At 35.7% G+C, this 23,342-nt stretch overlaps 1 protein-coding gene across 6 annotated transcripts in view; it reads left to right on the top strand.

Moving 5' to 3' along the window:
- The window catches only part of SANBR (SANT and BTB domain regulator of CSR), a 67,046-nt gene that overhangs the window by 5,794 nt on the left and 37,910 nt on the right, over window positions 1-23,342 (top strand). For 5 of the 6 annotated variants that reach the window (XM_058551155.1, XM_058551153.1, XM_058551156.1 and 2 more), the window contains 6 exons: window positions 697-855; window positions 14,473-14,659; window positions 15,489-15,582; window positions 17,522-17,760; window positions 20,628-20,686; window positions 22,350-22,510. In XM_058551155.1, the coding sequence (XP_058407138.1) occupies window positions 706-855; window positions 14,473-14,659; window positions 15,489-15,582; window positions 17,522-17,760; window positions 20,628-20,686; window positions 22,350-22,510 (890 nt within the window). In that variant the 5' untranslated portion in view covers window positions 697-705. Of the gene's footprint in view, window positions 1-696; window positions 856-14,472; window positions 14,660-15,488; window positions 15,583-17,521; window positions 17,761-20,627; window positions 20,687-22,349; window positions 22,511-23,342 lie in introns of those variants that run through there. The other variant, XM_058551157.1, reaches the window with a different exon arrangement.

The following is a 23,342-nucleotide window of genomic DNA, read 5'->3' as shown; positions in this document are numbered from 1 at the left end:
TCCACCTTCCATGAATTTGTAGTAAAAGTATAAATCAGGCACACTTAAGGATTTTTTTTAGGAAGATAAATTGTATTCAACTTTTTTCCCCAACATTTTATTATGAAAAATCTTAACCATACAGCAAAGTCAAAAGAGTTTTATAATTGGGGCCCACCTGGTGGCGCAGCGCGTAAGTGCGCACGCTCCACTTTGGCGGCCCAGGGTTCACAGGTTCGGATCGGGGCGCCCACCGACGCACTGCTTGTCAAGCCATGCTGTGGCAGCGTCCCATATAAAGTAGAGGACAATGGGCATGGATGTTATCCCAGGGCCAATCTTCCTCAGCAAAAAAGAGGAGGATTGGCGTCAGATGTTAGCTCAGGGCTGATCTTACTCGCAAAAAAAAGGATTTATAATGAACACCCATATACCTACCACTTAGATTCTACCATTAATATTTTATTATACTTTTTAATCACATATTTATCCATCTGTTCATCCTTCTATCCTTCCATCCACTAATCTGTAATATTCAAATGCTATTATATTTGAAGAGATTTGAGCTGTATATTCTGTGTTCATTTTAGGTCAGTTTCATTTTTCCTCTACATAGTAGCAGATAATTCTTAGGAATGTGTTATAACTGATTTATAATGTTCTGAAAACATTTGGATTTCAGATGTGAATAAATATATTTGTCTTCTTTATCTTTAGTTCCAAAAGATGAGTCGTGGCTATTCAGAAAACAACAATTTCCTGAACAATAACAACCAAATGGTGTTGGACATGATCCTTTATCCATTAATTGGAATCCAGCAGACCATCAACTGGGAAACTGTGGCAAGGCTTGTTCCTGGATTAACACCCAAAGAGGTAAATAACAGTCCCCCAGGTATCTCTTGAAAAAATAAGAAAGTGATCAATTTAAAGGAACAACTACTAACAGAGAGAAAAATATTTCAGTTTACTTGTTCATATGCATGTATAGATACTGAATGTGCCTATGATATGATTTGACTAGATACAAACTATATAAATTATATAATATATTAACCCACCTGGTATGTTAAAATTCAACCTTATCTTACATGTTTACAGTAACTGAAAATTCACTAATAATATCTTAAACAATAGAGGCATTCTTGTAAAATTATGGGTAGATAAAATTTTTGTAAATGAGATTATATGTTATTAAATCCCTAATGCTATGTTTCTCAAACTTGAGTAATATACAAAACTTTTTTTTTTTTTTTTTGGTGAGAAAGACTAGCCCTAAGCTAACAGCTGTTGCCAATCCTCCTCTTTTTGCTGAGGAAGATTGGCCCTGGGCTAATATCCATGCCCATCTTCCTCTACTTTATATGGGACGCTGCCACAGCATGGCTCGACAAGCGGTGCGTCAGTCTGCGCCTGGGATCCAAACCTGCAAACCCCGGGCCGCCGAAGTGGAGCGCTCGAACTTAACCACTATGCCACCAGGCCAGCCCGTATACAGATCTTTTTTTTTTTTTTTTTAATTTTTATTTATTTTTTCTTCCCCCAAAGCCCCAGTAGATAGTTGTATGTCAGTTGCACATTCTTCTAGTTGCTGTATGTGGGACGCGGCCTCAGCGTGGCCGTATGTGGGACGCGGCCTCAGCGTGGCCGGAGAAGCGGTGCGTCGGTGCGCACCCGGGATCCGAACCCGGGCCGCCAGCATCGGAGTACACGCACTTAACCGCTAAGCCACGGGGCCGGCCTCGTATACAGATCTTTTTAAAGGAAAAAACTTCAAATCTCCCAATGGTGACTTAAATTATTTTTATTTTAATGTGATTTAAATGTGCACTAACAATACTAGGTGTAAACACACCTATTTGACCAGAAACCAAATTTACATATTACAGACACAAGTGAAAACTAAAACCAACACAATTCAAACTAATAATGCTTATTTAATGTGATAAGTAATAGTGTTTTGCTGAAATTGCTGATTATAACACAAATATTGTGCCATCTATTGTGGCACAGAATTTTTTGCATTCGGCCTGTACTGCCATGTGCCTTTCAAAGCCTTCATTCTTTCTCTACGTTTCTCTCTTTAACCTACTACGAAGCCTTACGTTGCACCGTGACGTTCCTTGCTTCTCTCAACACTAATGCATCTCTCCTCTACCACCTCCCTTCCCTTTTTATCCTTTTTTAAAATTAGCCTTGGACAATTAAAATACTTCTTGGTACCAACTTAATTCTAAACAGAAAAGCAAATAGACACTGAAATATTCTGTCATCCTGATGATCTGATGATTTATATTAATGTTATCCTCAGAATCAAAACTTAAAATCTAAAAACTCTTGTAGGGAACTCTTAGATTTCTGGCAGTTCATCCATGAACACTAGTTTGAGAAACACTGACTTCAGAATTTTTGCTGTTAAAAGGAATCCTCAAGTGAGTGAATCATCTCAGAGTTCTAGCAGTAGAAATGGCATTAATGATTTTCCCTAGTGGGTTTTAAGCGTATTTACCACTGCCTGGCCCAACTCAATAAATTCTTGTGGAATCCGTGAATGAACCAAGTTTCACCCTCATCTTTTACAGCTGAGAAGACCAGTACCCACAAAGATTGCTTGCCCTCTGTTATGTTATAGGTCTTTGTGAAACGATGAGGGAACTTATTTTTTAGTGTATATTATCACTCCCTAATTTATACTTTTTCACCTTTTGGATTTTTACATTAGGTTTTAAAACAGGGAAAACCTGTGAATTCAACTCTTTTTCCAACTTTTATTGTGAAAGTTTTCAAACATATAGAAAAGTTGAAAGAACAGCATAGCACCCCTATATGCTGTATATAGGTTGATCAATTCTAGGTATTTGCTTGGTCTCTTTATGTAATTTTTTTTCTGTGACATTTAAAAGGAAGTCTCAGACATCATGATAATTTACCCGATATACTGCAGCATACATCTCCTTAAAATAAGGACATTATTACATAACCATAGTACCATGATCAAACCTAAGAAAATTTACAATAGCTCCATCGTATCATCTGATATCCACTGCATATTCGAATTCACCCAATTGATGAATTATTTAACTAAAAGTCAACTAAATGTGAATCAGACTATTTTTAAGTAGTTAATTTTTAAATAATTTTTTATTACTAAACGAAACTTGTCCTTAAAGACACACACACACAAAGAAACAAGCAAAATATCAAAATTATAATTCTGACCCTACCTAAAGTAAGCTGTTGACACCTTGTATATATCCTTCCAGATTCTTTTCTATACATATATGAATTCTTAAAGTGGACATATAACACATGTACTGTTTTGCTGCTTGCTTTTTCACTTAGCATATTGTAAACATCTTTTTGTGTCAGTTAATAGACTTTTACAACATTTGATGGCAGTATACTATTCTTTTACTTGAGCTATATCGTAATTTATTGAACCAGTCCTCAATGTAGGCTATTGTTTCCAACTTGTTTTTTCTTTATCGTGAAATTTTTGTTGTACATTATTGTTTGTCAGTCACCATATAAATGCATTCCTTCACCCATTGTGCCCACTCCCCACCCGCCTTGCCCCAGATAACCACCAAACAGTTCTCTCTGTCCATGTGTTAGTTTATTTTCCACTTATGAGTGAAATTATGCAGTGTTTATCTTTCTCTTTCTGGCTTATTTCGCTTAACATAATACCCTCCAGGTCCATCCATGTTGTTGCAAATGGGACAATTTTGTCTTTTTTTGTGGCTGAGTAGTATTCCATTGTATATATATACGACATCTTCTTTATCCACTCATCAGTCGAGGGACACTTGGGTTGCTTCCATGTCTTGGCTATGGTGAATAATGCTGCAATGAACACAGGGGTGCATAAGCCTCTTTGGATTGTTGATTTCAGGTTCATTGGGTAGATACCCAGTAGTGGAATAGCTGGATCAAAGGTATTTCTATTTTTAATTTTTTGAGGAATCTCCATACTGTTTTCCATAGAGGCTGCTCCAGTTTGCATTCCCACCAGGAATGAATTAGGGTTCCCGTTTCTCCATAGCCTCTCCAGCATTTGTTGTTTTTTTATTATTATTATTATTATTTTTAAATTTTTGTTTATTGCAGTAACATTGGTTTATAACATTGTATAAATTTCAGGTGTACATCATCATACTTCTATTTCTGCATTGGTATTTGAGTGGTGAGCATTTGTTGTTTTTTGTCTTAGTGATTATAGCCATTCTAACGGATGTAAGATGATATCTTAGTGTTGTTTTGATTTGCATTTCCCTGATGATTAGTGATGTTGAACATCTTTTCATGTGCCTATTAGCCATCTGTATATCTTCTTTGGAGAAGCGTCTGTTCATTTCCTCTGCCCTTTTTTTTTTTTTTTATCATTTTATTTATTTATTTTTTCCCCCAAAGCCCCAGTAGATAGTTGTATGTCATAGCTGCACATGCTTCTAGTTGCTGTATGTGGGACACGGCCTCAGCATAGCTGGAAAAGCGGTGTGTCAGTGCGTGCCCGGGATCCGAACCCGGGCCGCCAGCAGCGGAGCCCGCACACTTAACTGCTAAGCCACAGGGCTGGCCCCCCTCTGCCCATTTTTTGATCAAGTTGTTTTTTTGTTGTTCATTTGTGTGAGTTCTTTATGTATTATGGAGATTAATCCCTTGTCAGATATATGGTTTGCAAATATTTTTTCCCAGCTGGTGGGTTGCCTATTCATTTTGATCCTGGTTTCATTTGCCTTGTAGAAGCTCTTTAATCTGATGAAGTCCCACTTGTTTATTTTTCCTTTTGTTTCCCTTGTCTGAGTTGACCTGGAATTCGGAAAGATCTCTTTATGACCAATGATGAGTAGTGTACTGCCTATATTTTCTTCCAGGAGTTTTACAGTTTCAGGTCTCACCTTCAGGTCTTTGATCCATCCTGAATTAATTTTTGTGTATGGCAAAAGAAGATGGGCTACTTTCAATCTTTTGCAAGTGGCTGTCCAGTTTTCCCAACACCACTTATTGAAGAGACTTTCCTTTCTCTGTTGTATGTTCTTAGCTCCTTTGTCGAAGATTAACTCCCCATAGATGTGAGGTTTTATTTCTGGGCTTTCAGTTCTGTTCCATTGATCTGTGTGTCTGTTTTTGTATCAGTAGCATACTGTTTTGATTACTATCGCTTTGTAGTATATTTTGAAGTAAGGAATTGTGATACCTCCACCTCTGTTCTTTTTCTCAGGATTGCATAAGCTATTCAGTGTCTTTTGTTGCCCCATATGAATTTTAGGATTCTTTGTTCTATTTCCGTGAAGAATGTCCTCGGGATTATGATTGGGATTGCATTGAATGTCTAGATTGCTTTAGATAGTATGGACATTTTACCTATGTTTATTCTAACAGTCCATATGCATGGAATATTTTTCCATTTCTTTATGTCATCATTGGTTTCACTCAATAATGTCTTATAGTTTTCATTGTACAGGTCTTTCACCTCCTTGGTTAAATTTATTCCTAGATATTTTATTCTTTTTGTTGCAATTGTAAATGGTATTGTCTTCTTGAGTTCTCTTTCTGTTAGTTCGTTATTGGCATATAGAAATGCAACTGATTTCTGTAAGTTGATTTTGTACCCTGCAACTTTGCTCTATAGTTGTTGATTATCTCTAATAGTTTTCCAGTGGATTGTTTAGGGTTTTCTATAAGATCATGTCATCTGCAAACAGCAGGAGTTTCACTTCTTCATTGCCTATTTGTATTCCTTTTATTCCTTTTCCTTTCCTAATTGCTCTGGCCAGAACCTCCCTTACCATGTTGAATGAGAGTGGCGAGAGTGGGCACCCTTGTCTTGTTCCTGTTTTCAGAGGGATGGCTTTCAGTTTCTCCCCATTGAGTATGATGTTGGCTGTGGGTTTGTCATATATGGCCTTTATTATGTTAAGGTACTTTTCCTTCTATACACATTTTGTTGAGAATTTTTATCATAAATCAGTGTTGGATCTTGTCAGATGCCTTCTCTGCATCTATTGAGATGATCATGTGGTTTTTATTCCTCGTTTTGTTAATGTGGTGTATCGCATTGATTGCTTTGCGGTTGTTGAAACATCTCTGTGTCCCTGGTATAAATCCCATTTGATCATGGTTTATGATCTTTTTAATGTATTGCTGTATTTGGTTTGCCAGTATTTTCTTGAGGATTTTTGCATCTAAGTTCATCAGGGATATTGGTCTGTAGTTTTCCTTCTTAGTATTGTCCTTGTCTGGCTTTGGTATCAGGGTGATGTTGGCCTCATAGAATGTGTTGGGAAGTGTTCTATCTTCCTCTATTTTTTGGAATAGTTTGAGAAGAATGGGTATGAAATCTTCTTTGAATGTTTGGTAAAATTCTCCGGAGAAACCATCCAGTCCTGGACTTTTATTTTTGGGGAGGTTTTTGATTACTGTTTCAATCTTTTTACTTGTGATTGGTCTATTCAGATTCTCTCTTTCTTCTTGATTCAGTTTTGGGAGGTTGTATGAGTCTAAGAATTTATCTATTTCTTCTAGATTGTCCATTTTGTTGGCGTATAGTTTTTTGTAGTATTCTCTTATAATCCTTTGTATTTCTGTGGTATCTGTTGTAATTTCTCCTTGTTCATTTCTAATTTTATTTATTTGAGCCTTCTCTCTTTTTTCTTGGTGAGTCTGGCTAAGGGTTTGTCAATTTTGTTTATCTTCTCAAAGAACCAGCTCTTCATTTCATTGATCTTTTCTACTGTTTTTTTGGTTTCAGTTTCATTTATTTCTGCTCTAATTTTTATTATTTCCCTCCTTCTGCTGACTTGCAGCTTTGTTTTTCTAATTCTGTTAGGCGTAGTGTGAGGTTGCTTATTTGAGCTTTTTGTTTTTGTTAAGGTGAGGCTGTATTGCTATGAGTTTCCCTCTCAGGACCACTTTTGCTGCATCCTATATGAGTTGGTACAGTGTATTTTCATTTGTCTCCAGATATGATTTGATTTCTCCTTTAATTTCATCAATGATCCATTGGATTTATTGAGGCTTGCCTTGTTTCCCAACATAGGGTCTATTCTTGAGAATGTTCCGTGTGCACTTGAGAAGAATGTGTAATCTGCTGTTTTTGTATGGAGTGCTCTATATATATCTATTGAGTCCATCTTATCTGATTTTTCGTTCAAGTCCATTATTTCCTTATTGGCTTTCTGTCTGGATGATCTGTCCATTGATGTAAGAGGGGTGTTAAGATCTCCAACTATTATTGTGTTGTTGTTAATATCTCCTTTTAGGTTTGTTAATGGTTGCTTTATGTACTTTGGTGCTCCTGTGTTGGGTGTATATATATTTATAAGTGGTATGTCTTTTTGGTGGAATGTCCCTTTTATCATGGTATATTGCCCCTCTTCGTCTCTCATTACCTGTTTTATCTTGAAGTCAGCTTTGTCTGGTATAACTATGGCAACACCTGCTTTCTTCTGTTTGCCATTAGCTTGGATTATTGTCTTCCATCCTTTCACTCTGAGCCTGTGTTTGTCTTTAGAGCTGAGATCTGTTTCCTGGAGGCAGCATATTGTTGGATCTTGTTTTTTAATCCATTCCACCACTCGGTGTCTTTTCATGGGAGAGTTCAGTCCATTTACATTTAGAGTAATTATTGATATATGAAGGCTTAATGTTGCTATTTTCTCACTCATTTTTCTGGTTCTTTTGCATTTCTTTTGTTTCTCGTCCTGTGTGTTTCGGACTACCAATTCAGTTTGGTAGTTCTGTGTGGTGGTTCTCTTAGTTTTCTCTTTATTTATCTTGTGTGACTCTGTTCTGGTTATTTGGTTAGCGGTTACCATGAGGTTTGTATAAAAAGTCTCGTGGATGTGATAGTCCATTTTCTGATGGCCTTTTATTTCCTTAGACTAAATCGATTGGATCCCTTTCCTCTTCCCCTTCTAAGTTATTGTTGTCACAAGTTATTCCTCTTGTGTTGTGAGTTTGTGTTTAAAGTTTTTTTAGTATTTTCATTCCCTTGATTTTGGTATTTTCATTCCCTTGATCATTGGTTTTATAATTAAGTGTTTGCTAATCTATTCTGGTAGAGAGCTGCCGTTTTTCTGGTTTTGTCTACCTGTTTTTTTCCTTGTTCAAAACTTTGTATCCCCTTTCTCTTTTTTTTCTCAGGCGTGAGGGCCTTCTTGAGCAATTCTTGTAGTGGGGGTCTTGTGGCAATGAACTCCCTTAGCTTCTGTTATTCAGGGATAGTTATTATTTCTCCATCATATTTGAAGGATATTTTCACTGGATAGAGTATTCTTGGCTGAAAGATTTTGTCTTGCAGAACTTTGAATATATCATTTCACTCTCTCCTAGCCTGTAAGTTTCTGTTGAGAAATTGGCTTAGCGCCTGATAGGAATTCCTTTGTACATTTTTTTTTTTGTCTAGCTGCCCTTAATATTTTTTTCTTTGTTGTTGACTTTTACCAGCTTTACTACTATATGCCTTGGAGAAGGTCTTTTCATGTTGATATATTTAGGAGGTCTCTTGGTTTCATTCACTGGTATTTCTAGCTCCTTCCCCAGGTTTGGGTAGTTTTCAGCTATTATTTCTTTGAACAAGTTCTCTGCTCCTTTTTCCCTGTCTTCTCCCTTTGGAATACCTGTAATCCTTAAATTGGATTTCCTAATTGAGCCAGATATTTCTTGGAGAGTTTCTTCATTTCTTTTAAGTCTTAATTCTTTTTCCTCCTCCATCTGGAGCATTTCTTCAATACTGTCCTCAATATTGCTAATTCTTTTCCTCCATATTGTCAACTCTGATGCTTAAGCCTTCCAGATTTGTCTTCATCTCCTCTGTTGTATTTTTCGTTTCTTAAGATTTCTCATTGGTTTTTCTTTATAGTTTCAGTCTCTTTTGTGAAGAAATTCCTGATTGCATTGAATTATCTATCTGTATTTTCTTGTATGTCGTTGAGCTTTTTTATGATAGCTACTTTGAATTCTCTGTCATTAAGGTTATACATTTCTGTGCTTTCAGGGTTAATTTCTGGGTGCTTGTTGTTTTCCTTTTGGTCTGGAGATTTAACATATTTTTGCATAGTGCTTGTCAGTGTTGGCTTATTTTTCCTCACACTGAAAATATCTGGTCACAGTTTCTTTCTGCCGCCACTGGGTGGGGGTCAAGAGCTGTGTTTTCTGTGCCCACCTCGATCCGTGGGTGCTCTGGTCAGCCTGTGGCTGAGCTGAAGCGTGGCTGAGCTGAAGTATGGCTGAGCAGAGGCTGCTGGGGCTGGAGTGTGGGAACAGCGGGGACTGGAGTGCAGTTAGGCCAAAGCAGCTGGAGCTCGGGTACGGGTAGGCCAAAGAAGCTGGAGCTGGAGGGGGCCCAGCCTCGGCACAGCTGAGCGGAAGCAGCTGGAGCTGGGGCTCAGCTGGGTCAACGCAGCTGGAGTTGGAATGCAGCTGGGTTGAAGCAGCTGTAGCTGAAGCACGGCTGGTCCGAAGAAGCTGGAGCTAGAGTGCAGCTGGGCCGAAGTAGCTGGTGCTGAAGCAGCTGGAACCTGAGCAGGGCCAAGCCAAAGCAGCTGGAGCCGGGGCGCAGTCAAGCCAAAGGAGCTGGGTGTGAGGTGTGGTTGAGCTGATGGAGCTGAGGCTGGGGCGTGGTCGAGCCAGGGCACCTGGGCCATGGTGCGGGCGAGCAGGAGCCTCTGGGTCCAGGGCACAGGTATACCTCCTCCCCCGGCACTGGGGCACTGGGGAGCCAGAGCCGCTGGGGCCTGGGCGTGGGCATGCTGGAGCCGCGGGGGCCTGGGCACCTGGGCGCCCCCACCTCTTGGGCCTGGGTGCAGGTGCACTGCCACCACTGGGGCCGGGGTGCTGGGGGACTGCCACCATTGGCACTGGGGCTGGAGCTGAGCTGAAACGCCGCTGAGCAGAGGGTGCAGGCCCACTGTGCTGATTCCCCGGGCAGGTGGGTGGGGAGGGGCACTTACTTTCACCTCCCCAGTCCCAGGGGTTTCTCACTTTGCTGTTGCTGTCTGCTCTCCTGAAGTGCTAGCTTGTTGAAGGTACCCTTGCAACAGTTCCACTCCCTCTGCAGGGGAATTCCCCACAGGCTGTGAGGGATCTTGGAGAGCAACTGTTTTCCCTTGGAGGGCCACCCCTCCCCATTCCCTGAGAGCTGCGTGGTCTCAGTCTCAGGGTCTCAGTTCTTAGGGAAGGAGGGGAGCTCCTCTTACCACCTTCCACTTCCTCTGGGGATTCCAGCACCTCCGGCCTCAGATGTCCGGCTGCGTGGGTCCCTTGTGTTGTGTGAATAACTTCTGTTGGAATATGAATGTCTTTTTTGTTGTTTCTTAGAGGGGGAGAGTGCAGTGGGGGAAGCTCACTCCACCATGATGCTCTTCTTTAACCAGTAATCTATTTCCAATTTTCAACTGCTACAATACCACTGAAACAAATATCTTACTCTCCTTTCCTTAAGGGATAATCTCAGAAGCAGAATTGCTTGATCAGAGAGCATGTGCATTTTTAAGGCTTTTATTACGTATTGCCCACTTAGAAGGGTCATCCATGTTATACTCCAGTCAGTATAGCTGATTGCTTAATCCTTGCACTTTCCATATCAAGTATTATTTTTGTGTTTCTTTTCAAAATTCTCATTTATGTATATTTTTAATTTAATAAATGTTATCTCATTGAAGTTTTAATTTACCTTTCTTTAAATCCTGAAGAGATTGAACATTTTATATTTTATTGTTACGTCCTTTTTCTATTTGTGAATTTGTTGTTTTGTTACTAGTTTAATAACAGTTTTCTATGTATTAAATATATTAACCTGATCTAGCTTATTTTTCTCAATTTGTTTTCAGCCTATTAAGTTATTCATGATAGTCTCTTATATACAAATGTTTAAGAGTTTATGTTAAAATCTATGAATCTTATACTTTGATGTCTGCCTTTTTGTCATGTTTAGAAAATTCTTCTAACCTGAAGGTTATGTGTAATAAATACTCACCTACATTTTCCTGATTCCATTCATTTTTTACATTTAAGTCTTGACTCTGCTTTGAGTTTATTTTAATTTTAACTTTTTTCTTTTTTTTTTTTTGTGAGGAAGATCAGCCCTGAGCTAACATCCGTGCTAATCCTCCTGTTTTTGCTGAGGAAGACTGGCTCTGAGCTAACATCTATTGCCAATCCTCCTCCCTTTTTTCCCCAAAGCCCCAGTAGATAGTTGTATGTCATAGTTGCACATCCTTCTAGTTGCTGTATGTGGGACGCGGCCTCAGCATGGCCGGAGAAGTGGTGCCTCGGTGCGCGCCTGGGATCCGAACCTGGGCCACCAGTAGCGGAGCGCGCACACTTAACCCCTAAGCCACGGGGCCGGCCCAACTTTTTTCCTAATGACTGGTTAATTGTCTCAATATTTATTGAATATTTAATTCTTTATTACGGGTTGAAATTCCACCTTCAGATCTGTTTCTGGACTTACTATTCTCATCCATTGATCTCTTTATCTAATGCTATTGACTGTTCCATATTGACTTATTTTCAATATGGTTTTAATATCTGGTAGACAAAAAAACTCTATGTTTGTTTTAAGCTTCTGGAATGTTCTCTCAAGCTCCCGGATTATACTTTTTTTCCGTTTTGAAGATGACCTATTGGTATTTTAGAAGTGGAGAAAGGATGAATTAAGATGTTTTTAGATAAATGTTTAACCTAGCTGAAATAATGTATCTAATTTTTCCAAACTGCTCCATTTTTCATTCCCACCAGCAATGTATGAGGGTTCCAGTTTCTCCACATCATTTTCAAACTTTTATCATCTGTCTTTTTTATTATAGCCATCCTAGTGCTTGTAAAGTGATAACTCATTATGATTTTGTTTGCATTTTCCTGATGGCTGAAGATATTGAGCATCTTTTCATGTGCTTATTGGCCATTTATAGATCTTCTTTGGAGAAATGTCTATTCAGTTACTTTGCCCATTTTTTAATTGGGTTATTTATCTTTTTATTATTATTGTTGTGTGTGTGTGAGGAGATCAGCCCTGTGCTAACATCTGCCAATCCTCCTCTTTTTTTGCTGAGGAAAACTGGCCCTGGGCTAACATCCATGCCCATCTTCCTCCACTTTATATGAGACGCCACCACAGCATGGCTTGCCAAGCAGTGCGTGGGTGCCCACCCGGGATCTGAACCGGCGGACCCCAGGCCGCCGCACTGGAGTGTGCGCACTTAACCACTTGTACCACTGGGCTGGCCCTATCTCTTTATTATTGAGTAGTAAGTGTTATTTATGTGTTATAGATACAAGTCCCTTGTCAGATATATGATTTGCAAATATATTTTCTTATCGTATGGGTTGTCTTCATTTTCTTGATGGTGTTCTTTGAAGCACAAAGTTTTAAGTCTTGGTGAAGTCTAGTTTATCTAATTTTTCTTTGTTGCCTGTGCTTTTAGTGTCATATGTAAGAAACCATCACCTAATCCAAGGTCACAAATATTTATACCTACATTTCCTCTAAGAGTTTTATACTTTTAGTTCTTATGTTTAGTGTTTGATCTGTTTTGAGCTAATTTTTGTATGTGGTGTAACCTAGGGGGTCCAACCTCATTTTTTTGCATATAGATACCTTGCAATTTTTGCTTAAACACAAGAGAACATTTAACAATATAGTTTAAATTTGTTTACAGTTCACTTGCTTTTTTGTTTAAGCAATCATGTATCCATTTCAAATATTCAGAAGTCATAATTTTCTTATTTTTTAAGCATTAGAACTCACTGTAAACTTTGTTAAATTTTGCCTAAAAGATAGCAAAAGAATCTGTGTTTTAAAAGCCTACCTGCCACTTTCTCTGTGTTACAAAAAATAAACTCATTTTGTAGGAAAAATGGATTCAGTTAAACAATTCATGTTCTTTATCCTATACATGTTCAGGCGAACCTGTACATTTTTCTAATGATGTTATAGCATTTGTTTTTCTTTCTTTGCCCAGACTTGCATCACTACATTCTTCAGCCCTCATACAAAAAACGTATTCTCTGTTTCTCATTTATCATATTAATTATTTTTATTTAACTATTTATTATTTTTTGCCTGAGGAAGATTTGTCCTGAGCTAACATCTGTTGCCAATCCTCCTCTTTTTTTTTCTTTTTTGCTTGAGGAAGATTAGCCCTGAGCTAACATCTGTGCCAGTCTTCCTCTATTTTATATGTGGGATCTCTCCATAGCATGGCTGATGAGTGGAGTAGGTCTGCACCCGGGATCCAAACCTGCAAACTCAGGCCACCAGAGCAGAGCGCACAGAACTTTAACCACTGGCCACGGGGCTGGCCCTTATTTTTATTTAATTTTAAGATTTTGTTTAAAGAGATGGGCATATTGATTACATAATGTTTCAGTCTACACTTACATCTCTTTTAAATGCCTTTTTAAAAAGGTGTTACTTCACTTTTCAAAGGACTAAGCCGTGAATAGGCATTTCTTTGTAAGAATAGTAGCTGTATAAACAATCCTTACTGAAAATAGTGCTTAATATCTAGTGGGTACTTGACAAATATTTGTGTAATGAATGATGCCATACCCAGTGCATTCTTCATTTAACATATACACATGTACGTGGTATATATTTTTCTCCTTTTGCACCCCCCAGATTACTTAGTCTGCTATGGAATTTGCTATCCACATTGATGTTGATGGAGATTTAAAACTGGATGCTATAGCAGTGTTATTTGACCAAGACCCGCAGTAAGGAAGGAATTTTATGTTATGACCTAGTACACACATAGAAATGGCATTTTCATGAAGGAGTACTTAGCCTTACTGTGCTTTGTGCACTCCTGATATTTTCTAATCTATTGTATTTTCTAATCTATTGTATTGATTTTTTTTCAGTTGCTAATCTGGACGTTCTAAATTGATTTCATGACTAACTAATGGGTTAGAGGAAAACACTGTGCTAGAGCAAATTATGCGCAAATTTGTGGCCATGCAGTGTTACTGTAGTGCTCTGTGCAAGGTGAACCTCACTGTTAGAACAAAGTTTTCCTTATTTTAATAAAGAAAATCTGGTGTCACAAGTGAGATACTCTTTGGTTTGCTTTACATTTAAGGTTAGAATTTGGTCTTATTCCTGATGGAAACTCAGTTGATATAAAAATAAAAACAAAGTTTTTAACTAAATTATTAAAATTGTCAATTGATAATAGATGCAGACCACAGGGAAATGTGGTTGATAAGGGCATTTTTCATTTTTCTACAAGAGCATAAATATATTATACCTTTGGGTTAAAGCGTATTAAAAAAAATTCTACCCTGAATTTTGAAAAAGAAAAAAATAAGTTCAAGGCTTTTTTGAAATGTGTGCTAATTTTCTAGATGTTACCCAATGGAATAATAATCACTTATAAAAAAATAATTATAGAAAAGTATCTTCAAATAGAAGGCAAGAAAATATCTTCTCATTTTTTAATTTAAAAAACCCCAGACCTACGTTTCTTTCCTTTTATATCATTGCAGTGTGCAAAAAGGTTTGATGAACTGAAGAGCAGTGGAAGCTCACCTGTTGACAACCAGTTTAGTCCTCTAATGGCTGCTGGAGAGAGTCCTGTTGAAACTTTAGCCACGTATATCAAGTCCTCACTCCTTGACACACAGGGAGAATTTCAGGAGACTCTGGTTGGTCAGGATGCAGTTTCCAAAACAGGTGAGGTTTTAAAACAGAATGCAGTGTTTGTCCTTAGGATAATTCTGCAAAATATTATTCATTCCAATCAACTTTTCTCTATTTTTAAAGGCTAATATAAACATTAGTAGAAAAATCTATTAGTGTCTTCCTGAATTTTAGAAATTTGACTTTGCTATATTTGAAAAAAATTTTAAATATTAATATTCAGGTCAAACACTCTTATCAAAAAAAGCTCTTTACTATATCCAAATTTACTATTCCAGTCTGTTAGCCTAGTTATGTCGTAAAAATTAAAGGGATTTGACCTATACCTTTTACTTTATTTTTACTGAGAGAATCTTACTTGTCTCTCATGTTATCTTTTTTACAGCTACCCTTTACTGCAGTCAACAATAGCTTCAAATGACATAGTGGCAGGGGAGAAGAGATGTTGTCCACAATTATGTTGGAAATAGTAACTGGTTTTAGAAATTCTTGGAGTGTAGTGAGTTATTTTAATCTCTGCAGCAGCAGTCAGAGTATTGATATAAAAATTTGCTGCAGCAAAAGAAAACCATATTGTTGATTTTTGAACATTTGACTCCTGTCCATAGATGTCCAAATACCATATTAGTATTTTTAAAATCTTCGGTGTAATGTTAGCAATTTGTGATCCTTTTTTTGTACTGTTTCCTCCATATACCTTTAGAAATATTAAGGGAAATTCCACCTGACAAAGTACCATCTTTAACTAGCCTTGGAAACCATGCATTTACAGTATAACCATTCAGTAAGTAAAAACCCATTCTCAGCTAGAAATGCTAACCTCCCCCCTTTGTTTTTGTATGTGTTTGTTTCTGTATTTAAGGAAGACATAGTATAGCTTCCACAAGGAATTGTTCTTCAGAAAGTGAAAATTGTACTACTCGTAATGGTGGAGAAAAGACTGAAGAATCTGAAGGGTAGGAGGCTGGTTCTTTGCTAGATAAGATTTAATATGAATATCAACTTCAAATTATAAAATATTTGGTGATTGTGTACATCAGTTACCATAATTTAGGAATTTCACATTACACAATTGCTGAAACAATTGAAATCAGGTTAATTCATGTGTTGAACTATAAACAATTGCTTGATAGCTAAACGTATGGCTTATACATGTTATTTATAAATTGGAATATAATTTTCCATTTTAAAAATTCATTTTCATATTTGTAAATATTATAAATAACATCTATTAACATAAAAATTTGAAAAGTAAATTTTAAAACCCCACAAAAATCTCTGCTATTAGTTCTCCAACTTTATTAAAGAAACTAGATGTGTATTTCAGAACTATTTGAATATAATTACTCGTTATAGAAACATAAAAATTAGAATGTATCTTTCAATACATTGCAAGTTTTGATAGTTTATATTGTTTTGTATACTTTGCAAACAATAAACTGCACATATTTTAAGTATTCACTTTGATGAGTTTTGACAAATGGGTGCATCATGTAGCCATCACCCAAATTAAGATATAGAACATTTTCGTCATGTCTGAAAGTTCCTTTTTGTATTTCCAGTTTTGATAGTTTTTTATAACAGCTTTATTAATATATAATTCACATACCATAAAATTTACCCTTTTGAAAAACTTCTAGAGATGGATGGTGGTGATGAATGCACAACAATGTGAATGTACTTAATGCCACTGAACTATACGCTTAACTGGTTAAGATGCGAATTTTATGTTGTGTATATTTTTACTATAATAAAAAAAGTTCACTCTTTTAAAGTGTATAGTTCAGTGATTTTTAGTTTATTCACATAGATTTTTAACTGATAGGTTTGTTTGTGTGGCACAAAAATTTATCATATAATTTTTTTACCGGAATTATCTAGTATTTCATATTATGGTCCAAAAAGCCACAGAAACTTTATGCTTCTTTATACCAGCCATTACCTGTTTATAGTTTGACTATAATCTCTTTGGAAGAGCAATTTGCAAAGAGTTATTTAAATTCCTTTGACTTTGACAGAGCGTTGATTAATAATCCTTTTTCTGGTAGCCCAATTTTATTCAAATATAATTTTTTTTTGTATTAGAAATTTATGAAGTTCAATTAAACACATATTAAATTCATATTGCAGAACAGTGTATCTCTTCCTGTTTATTTTCTTCCTTTTGTAATGACATGAAAGCAGTTGTGGATCCCACTGATGTTTCTTTTTGAGGTGATATAATTTTCAAGGGAAAGTAAATTCAAGAAATATACAATTTTTGAAGCAATTTTTCTGATGTGTCATCTAAACTTATTAAATTATTTTTTAAATATGTAAATAAGCACATTGTAGTCTTAAGAATCCTTTTAACTACATTTACTAATTTATATTTAATGAATGCCTAGAAACAAACCTCTTGCTGTTAAAAATAACTAAGTAGCTGTTCTAATTTTTTTATTCTTTTTTAACTATTTTTCCTATTTATTAATAGTAAGGAAATTTGAGTGTTTAATCTCTATCTCATTACCCATAACCATGTAAAAGTGCTCTTTGATGTTCCTCAAAAGAATTAGAATGTATTATTTAATTTTCTTGTGTGAATTGCTATTGTTTTTTAAAACTTTAACTTATAACTTGAAAAATAAATTTTAAACCATGTAAATTATGAGTCCTATGGTAAAATTTTTTTATTTTATTAAGTCAGTAGCTTAACTAAAATCGGTCATAATCTAAGATAGAATCAGGTTAGCAAGACAATTATGAAAAATTCTGAGTGTGAAACGCTATAAAACTGATTTTGTGGTCAAAACCTTCAGAAACATCTTGTTCTCATACTTCCAATAAATATCAATATTCTGGGCTCCTTTTCTAAAACTCTAATAATTTCATTTCTGTGTAACATTTTTTATGAAGGCCAAACATGGTGATCCATGTATGTGATGAAGCAAAAAACCTGAAAGAAGATTTTATTTGTCCACGAGATCTTTTGATATCAGAAATGAAGTACTTTGCTGAATATTTATCTATGGATGCCCAGCGCTGTGAAGAGATGGACATTTCAGTTCATTGTGACGTTCACATTTTCACCTGGTTGATAAAATATGTTAAAAGGAACGCTAAGGAGAATAAAGATTGTGAGATGCCTACTTTAGGTAAAAGACAATCCATTGCTTATTTTATAGTGAAATTTGTGTGTCACCTGGTAGTTGCTTCAGGCAAAACATGGAATGTGGAAAATTGTTTGGACATTAGTATTTATGCTCAGATTAGGAAATTTATACCTCATCCTTTTTCAGTAAATTATAGTAAATTTATGGCAGATGGACAGGTCTCTAGATAGCAATTCTCACTGTATGGTACATGGACCACTTGAGTCCTGGAGATCTTTTAGAGGATCTATGAGGTCAAGACAATTTGCATGATAATACCAAGATGTTATTTGTCTTTCTGTCTGTGTTGACATTTTTCTGACAGATGGTGCAGAAGTAATGGAGGGTAACACTGTTGGAGCTTTAGCACATGTCAGGGCAGGGGCACGAAACTACTAGTTGTCACTATATTCTTCAACACCATGTGCTCGTAGTTAAAAAAGGGGAAAAAAAATCCGGTTTCACTTAAGAATGTCCTTGACTAAGCAGTAAAAATTACTAATTTTATTAACTCTTGACCCTTGAGTATATATGTATTTTAATATTCTATATGATGACACGGAAAGTACACTTCTGATGCGCACCAAAGTGTGATGGTTGTCTTGAGATAAAGCACTTGTGCAGTTGAGTTGCAAGTTAAACTAGCTGCTTTTTTAAAAAAAAAATAGAAAAGCATTTTTCATTGAAAAAAACATTGAAAGAATGACTGACAAACAAATTATGGTTATTCAGACATGGGCATTTGACAGATATTTTCTTGAAAATGAATTAAGTGAGCTGGTCAATTAAAGGGAAACAATTGACAGTATTTGTTGCCAATGATAAAACGCAAGCTTTCAACTGAGAATTAGCTTTGGAAAACTTGTGTCTGCTTCCATGTGCTTGACAGCTTCTCAATATTTAAAGCCTTTTCTGATGAGACTGGTGATCATATTAACAAATGTAATTTTTTTTGTATGTTATACAATGAATGTTTCAACATTTGGAAGATGTACATAACTCAGTGCCTTATGTTTTCCAAATGACCAGTGCATAAGGTTAAAAAAAAATCAAGCATGGGCTAAAGATCCATTTAAAGTACAAGATAAATAAGTGGATTTTGAAGTAATAGAATAGGAAAAGTTCATTGATATGATTTCGGATTCCATTGCAACTAATCTTTAAGAAACTACCATTTGTCAAGTTTTGATGTACTGTCAAAGAAGAATACCCACAAATTGAATGTAGAAACAGATATGAGAATCCAACATTTAAGTCAGACATTGAAGAAATTTGCAATGTCAGACAGTGAGTGTTACTCTTCTCGCTAAATTTTTTTTCATTTTGGAAAATATATTTTTCATAAAAATATGTTAACATGTAATGAGTGTATTATTGTTCTTTTTAAATGAATTAATAAATATTTAAAAGTTTTTTGTTTTAATTTATAGTATGTTTAATACTGATAGATATAACCTACATAAACAAAACCTCTTTAGGATTCTCAGTTTTTAAAATTGTAAAGAAGTCTTGAGATCGAAAGTTTGAGAACCAGTGTTCTAGATGATAGGAAGAATAATTACTAAGTAATCTTTCACTGCACACAGACTTGTATAGGAAATCACACTTGTAGTTTTAATAAAGTCTTTCTCTGCACTAGAATTGCTATTTACAGCAGTACCAAAATATTTCTAAACTCTTATTAGTAAATAAATCTATACTGATAGTATAAAAGTTTTCTGAGGAAGTTTGTAATTTATTACATTTTAGTGACCAAATTAATGGAGAAAGTTTCTACTGGTCCGTAAATTAAAATTACAAGATTGCTAAATCAAAATTTTCAGCCAGTCATAGTCTGGAGATTCCAGACTACCCAGATGTGACATGTATGTGGAAAATAAAAATCAAAATAGGTGGAGAGAAAAAACTATTTGATCCGGTATATTTATGTATGTAGTGAAGGTAAAAGAAATGGAGCAAACTAGTTACTCTGCAATCTTTAACCTTAAATCAGTGGTTACAAATGTAAACTTTTATGAAAATGATCTTTGTTCTAACCAGGAAAACTACCAAAATGCTTAATTAAATCTCTGATGATCCAGACACTGGATTTTAACTGGGATAGGTTGTATTACAATTTCCTGAGGAACTTTTTCACCAGCTCCTTCCTCCCTTCACCATTTCTATTTGAGAACTTTTAATCTAGAATTGTTATTTAAGGAAAGATTGAGATTATTTTAATCATTGTCTGCATAGTACTTTATTTGGAAGGATTGTCTTAGTACTATAATGGTAAAAATCACAGTTTTTTCTCTTTCTTAAATATACTTCATGGGTGACAACTTAGGTTTACTAAAATGATAGCATTAGCCGGCATCCCTCTTCCTGGTTATGCTACTGAAAGCTCACTCAGTCTGCCTTTAGGAAGTAACTTGAGCACTTCTGCAGTAGTAAATTGTGCATGACCTTTCAGAATCTTTTGTAATTAAGTATGTTTTCATAATAAGCATTAAACTACTTTTGAAATAACTTCACTAATAAGTGCTCTCATTAATCATTTAAAAATTTTTTTCACTGTGATTTTTGTGATGAACTATATTCTCAATTTTAATTATGTTTTTCCCTGCTCTAGTTAAGGAGAAGTTTGCGTATGTCATATCGTTAACTGGAGTCTTACTTGATATGAATCTAATTCCAAGGCAAATTTATTGTGCATTTTCTCTATACCCTGAGTTTTAACAAGGCAATGTCTTTCTTTCATGTATGTAAGCCATAGTAAGGTAAATTGTTCTTCTTAAAGTAACATCCTCTAAGGTGAGAAGGAGCCTGTTCTGAGGAGATTGAGGTACAAATCAAAAGGAGAATTTAATTTTTTTTTCTTTTTTTCTTAGAGCCAGGAAATGTCATTTCAATTCTTATTTCTTCAGAGTTTTTGAAAATGGATTCATTGGTAAGTACTAATTTAAAAACCCAAGCTCTTCTATTCACACATGCTTGATTTAACATATAACTTGATTTTTCCTTCAAGTGTCTAGAAAATTCTAAGACATCTTACCAAAGTAGTTGTTGATTCAAGAGTGTGATTTCCTTAGAATAAATTGCTCATGTTTGGAGATATTTTGCTCTGTTGAGAAAGGGTTAAGGCTACTATGTATCATTTGTATATTATGCGTATAAAGGAAGCAATTGTCCTCAAAGAGTAGCTCCCTATTGTATTAGATGAAACTAAACAGAATTAACTTTACCCCAAAAGGGATTTTGCTCTAAAACCAAATTAATGAAAATTAATTGGAATTTATTTGTTTCACTATTTTAAAGTAATTTCTTTAAGCGTGTGTTGCTTGTTTGTGTCTTTCAATTATAGTTCAGCAAATTAAGAATAAATGCCCATGGGCCAGCCCCATGGCTTAGCGGTTGGGTGCGTGCGCTCCGCTGCTGGCGGCCCGGGTTCGGATCCCAGGCGCGCACCATCGCACCGCTTCTCCGGCCATGCTGGGGCTGCGTCCCACATGCAGCAACTAGAAGGATGTGCATCTGTGACATACAGCTATCTGCTGGGGCTTTGGGGGAAAAAATAAATAAAATTAAAAAAAAGAATAAATGCCCAACTCTTAAATGATATTTTATATGTCTAAACCAGATGCTCATGTCTATTGTTTATTTGGTGAAACATAAAAGCACAATATATACATATACATATCAAGCTCTAACATTAAATGTATTTGTTTTTCTTCTTTTTATTTTTATTTAATAAATTTCTTTATCATTCAAATGTTTTTTATATGTTTTTGTTGTTTTACTTTAAATAAATATTTGCTTTTAGCCCCTGGTAAAACTACACAGGGCAGAATACTTTTTTGCTATGTTAACAGATGTGAAGTTTGTTTGTTTATTTGATTGTTTGGGGTTTTACTAGTTTCCTGTATTCTTTCTACTCCTTAGTCCCTCCTCATTCGTTGCCGATATTAATTGCTTCAGGGGAGGGTTACAGAAAAAAAGCAAAGAGACTAAGAGTCCTTAACTTTTGAGTTTTGAAATCTAAGCCCTAAAGGATAATTTTTATGTCATAAGCAAAATATTTGGAAGAATACATGATTAGCCACTGCTAATTTTCCCCAAAACCCAAATCCACCTCAAAAAGTAAATAAACGTACCTTGGGTTGGAGAAAGGGAAAGAAAGTCAGAGAAGCAAGCACAACACAGCAGAGAAAACCCTGAAGTGACTGAAATTATGTGTCTGCCACTGAGAGAACTGGAAGCTTAAAAGTGTCACTAAGTTTAGTTATAAGAAGTCACATATTCTGTATACTTGAGTTTGTGGACTGAGATTTATACTTGCCACAACCATTAAAGATGCTTATTGCATTATTGTTTGGAATATTCTAAGGAGATTGAAAATGGTTTTTCTAGCTATGTTATGTATATTTGTACAAATTTGACCTGCTGGATCACCTTGGAATAGTGTAGATTAACCCAAATAGGCAAAACCCAGTTAGTGCCTAGCAATACATGGATCAGGCTTTTAATGAGTTTTTTCTTTGAAAGGTATTGATATGACATTATCTTTCATGCCACTCTTTTCAACACTCATTTTCTATTCTGTGTTTTTTTAGGTTGAACTGTGTATTCAGTATTGCCACAAAAACATGAATGCCATAGTAGCTACCCCATGCAACATGAATTGTATTAACGTAAATCTTCTTACACGTATAACTGATCTGTTCACACACAATGAAGTTGATGATTTAAAGGACAAGAAAGATAAGTTTAGGAGGTAATTTTTAAAATTTAATTTTTAACCTAATGTTCCTATTAGAAAAAATATATTTCTATTTCATTTTAATGAAATATTCCATTTTTAGAATATATTTGGAAATATATCCATTTTATTTTAAATGAAGTAAAATTTATCCAGAACCAATGGCTCAAGATAGAAAATTAGTAATTAAATTAGTTATTTTTAATAATGTACGTATGAGCATATTGTGATAGTAGATTTTGTTAAAAATTATTAAAACAGGCCTTAGCATAAAAGGGAAGAGTAGTATGAGATGAGGTCAACAATGATGATATCATGTAGGGGCTGTTTTGGTCATAGCAAGGAGAGTATACTTTATTCTACGTGTGAATGAGAGCAGAGGACTGGCATGATCTGATTTGTTTTTTAAAGATCATTCTTGTTGCCATGTGGAGAATAGACTGTAAGGATGTAAGAAGCATGGAGACCTACTAGGAGGCTAGTGCAGTGGTCTGGTGAGAGATGAAAAAGCTTGGACTAGAATGGATGCAGTGGAGCTGGAAAGAAGTAGATAGGTTCAGAGTATATTATTAGAAAGATCTGACAGATTTTCAAATGGAATGATGTGTGAAGAGAGAGAGTATTCTAAGATAATTACTAGGTTTTAGGGTTGACCAACTAAGTGGATGGTAGTGCCATTAATAGAGAGGAGAAAGATTGGGAGCAGAGATTGGGGTGAAAGGAATCAAGAAGATAGGTTTGGGTCTTGTTAAGATTATTTAATATATTTAATATACTTATTGAATATCCAGGTAGGATGGAAAATAGATAGTTGGATATATGCCTGAAGTTTAGGTCAGAGGTTACG

This window comes from Diceros bicornis, chromosome 12, assembly GCF_020826845.1.
Source record: "Diceros bicornis minor isolate mBicDic1 chromosome 12, mDicBic1.mat.cur, whole genome shotgun sequence".
In the NCBI taxonomy this organism is placed as follows: Eukaryota; Metazoa; Chordata; class Mammalia; order Perissodactyla; family Rhinocerotidae; genus Diceros; species Diceros bicornis.
This window is presented reverse-complemented; position numbering and strand designations above follow the sequence as displayed.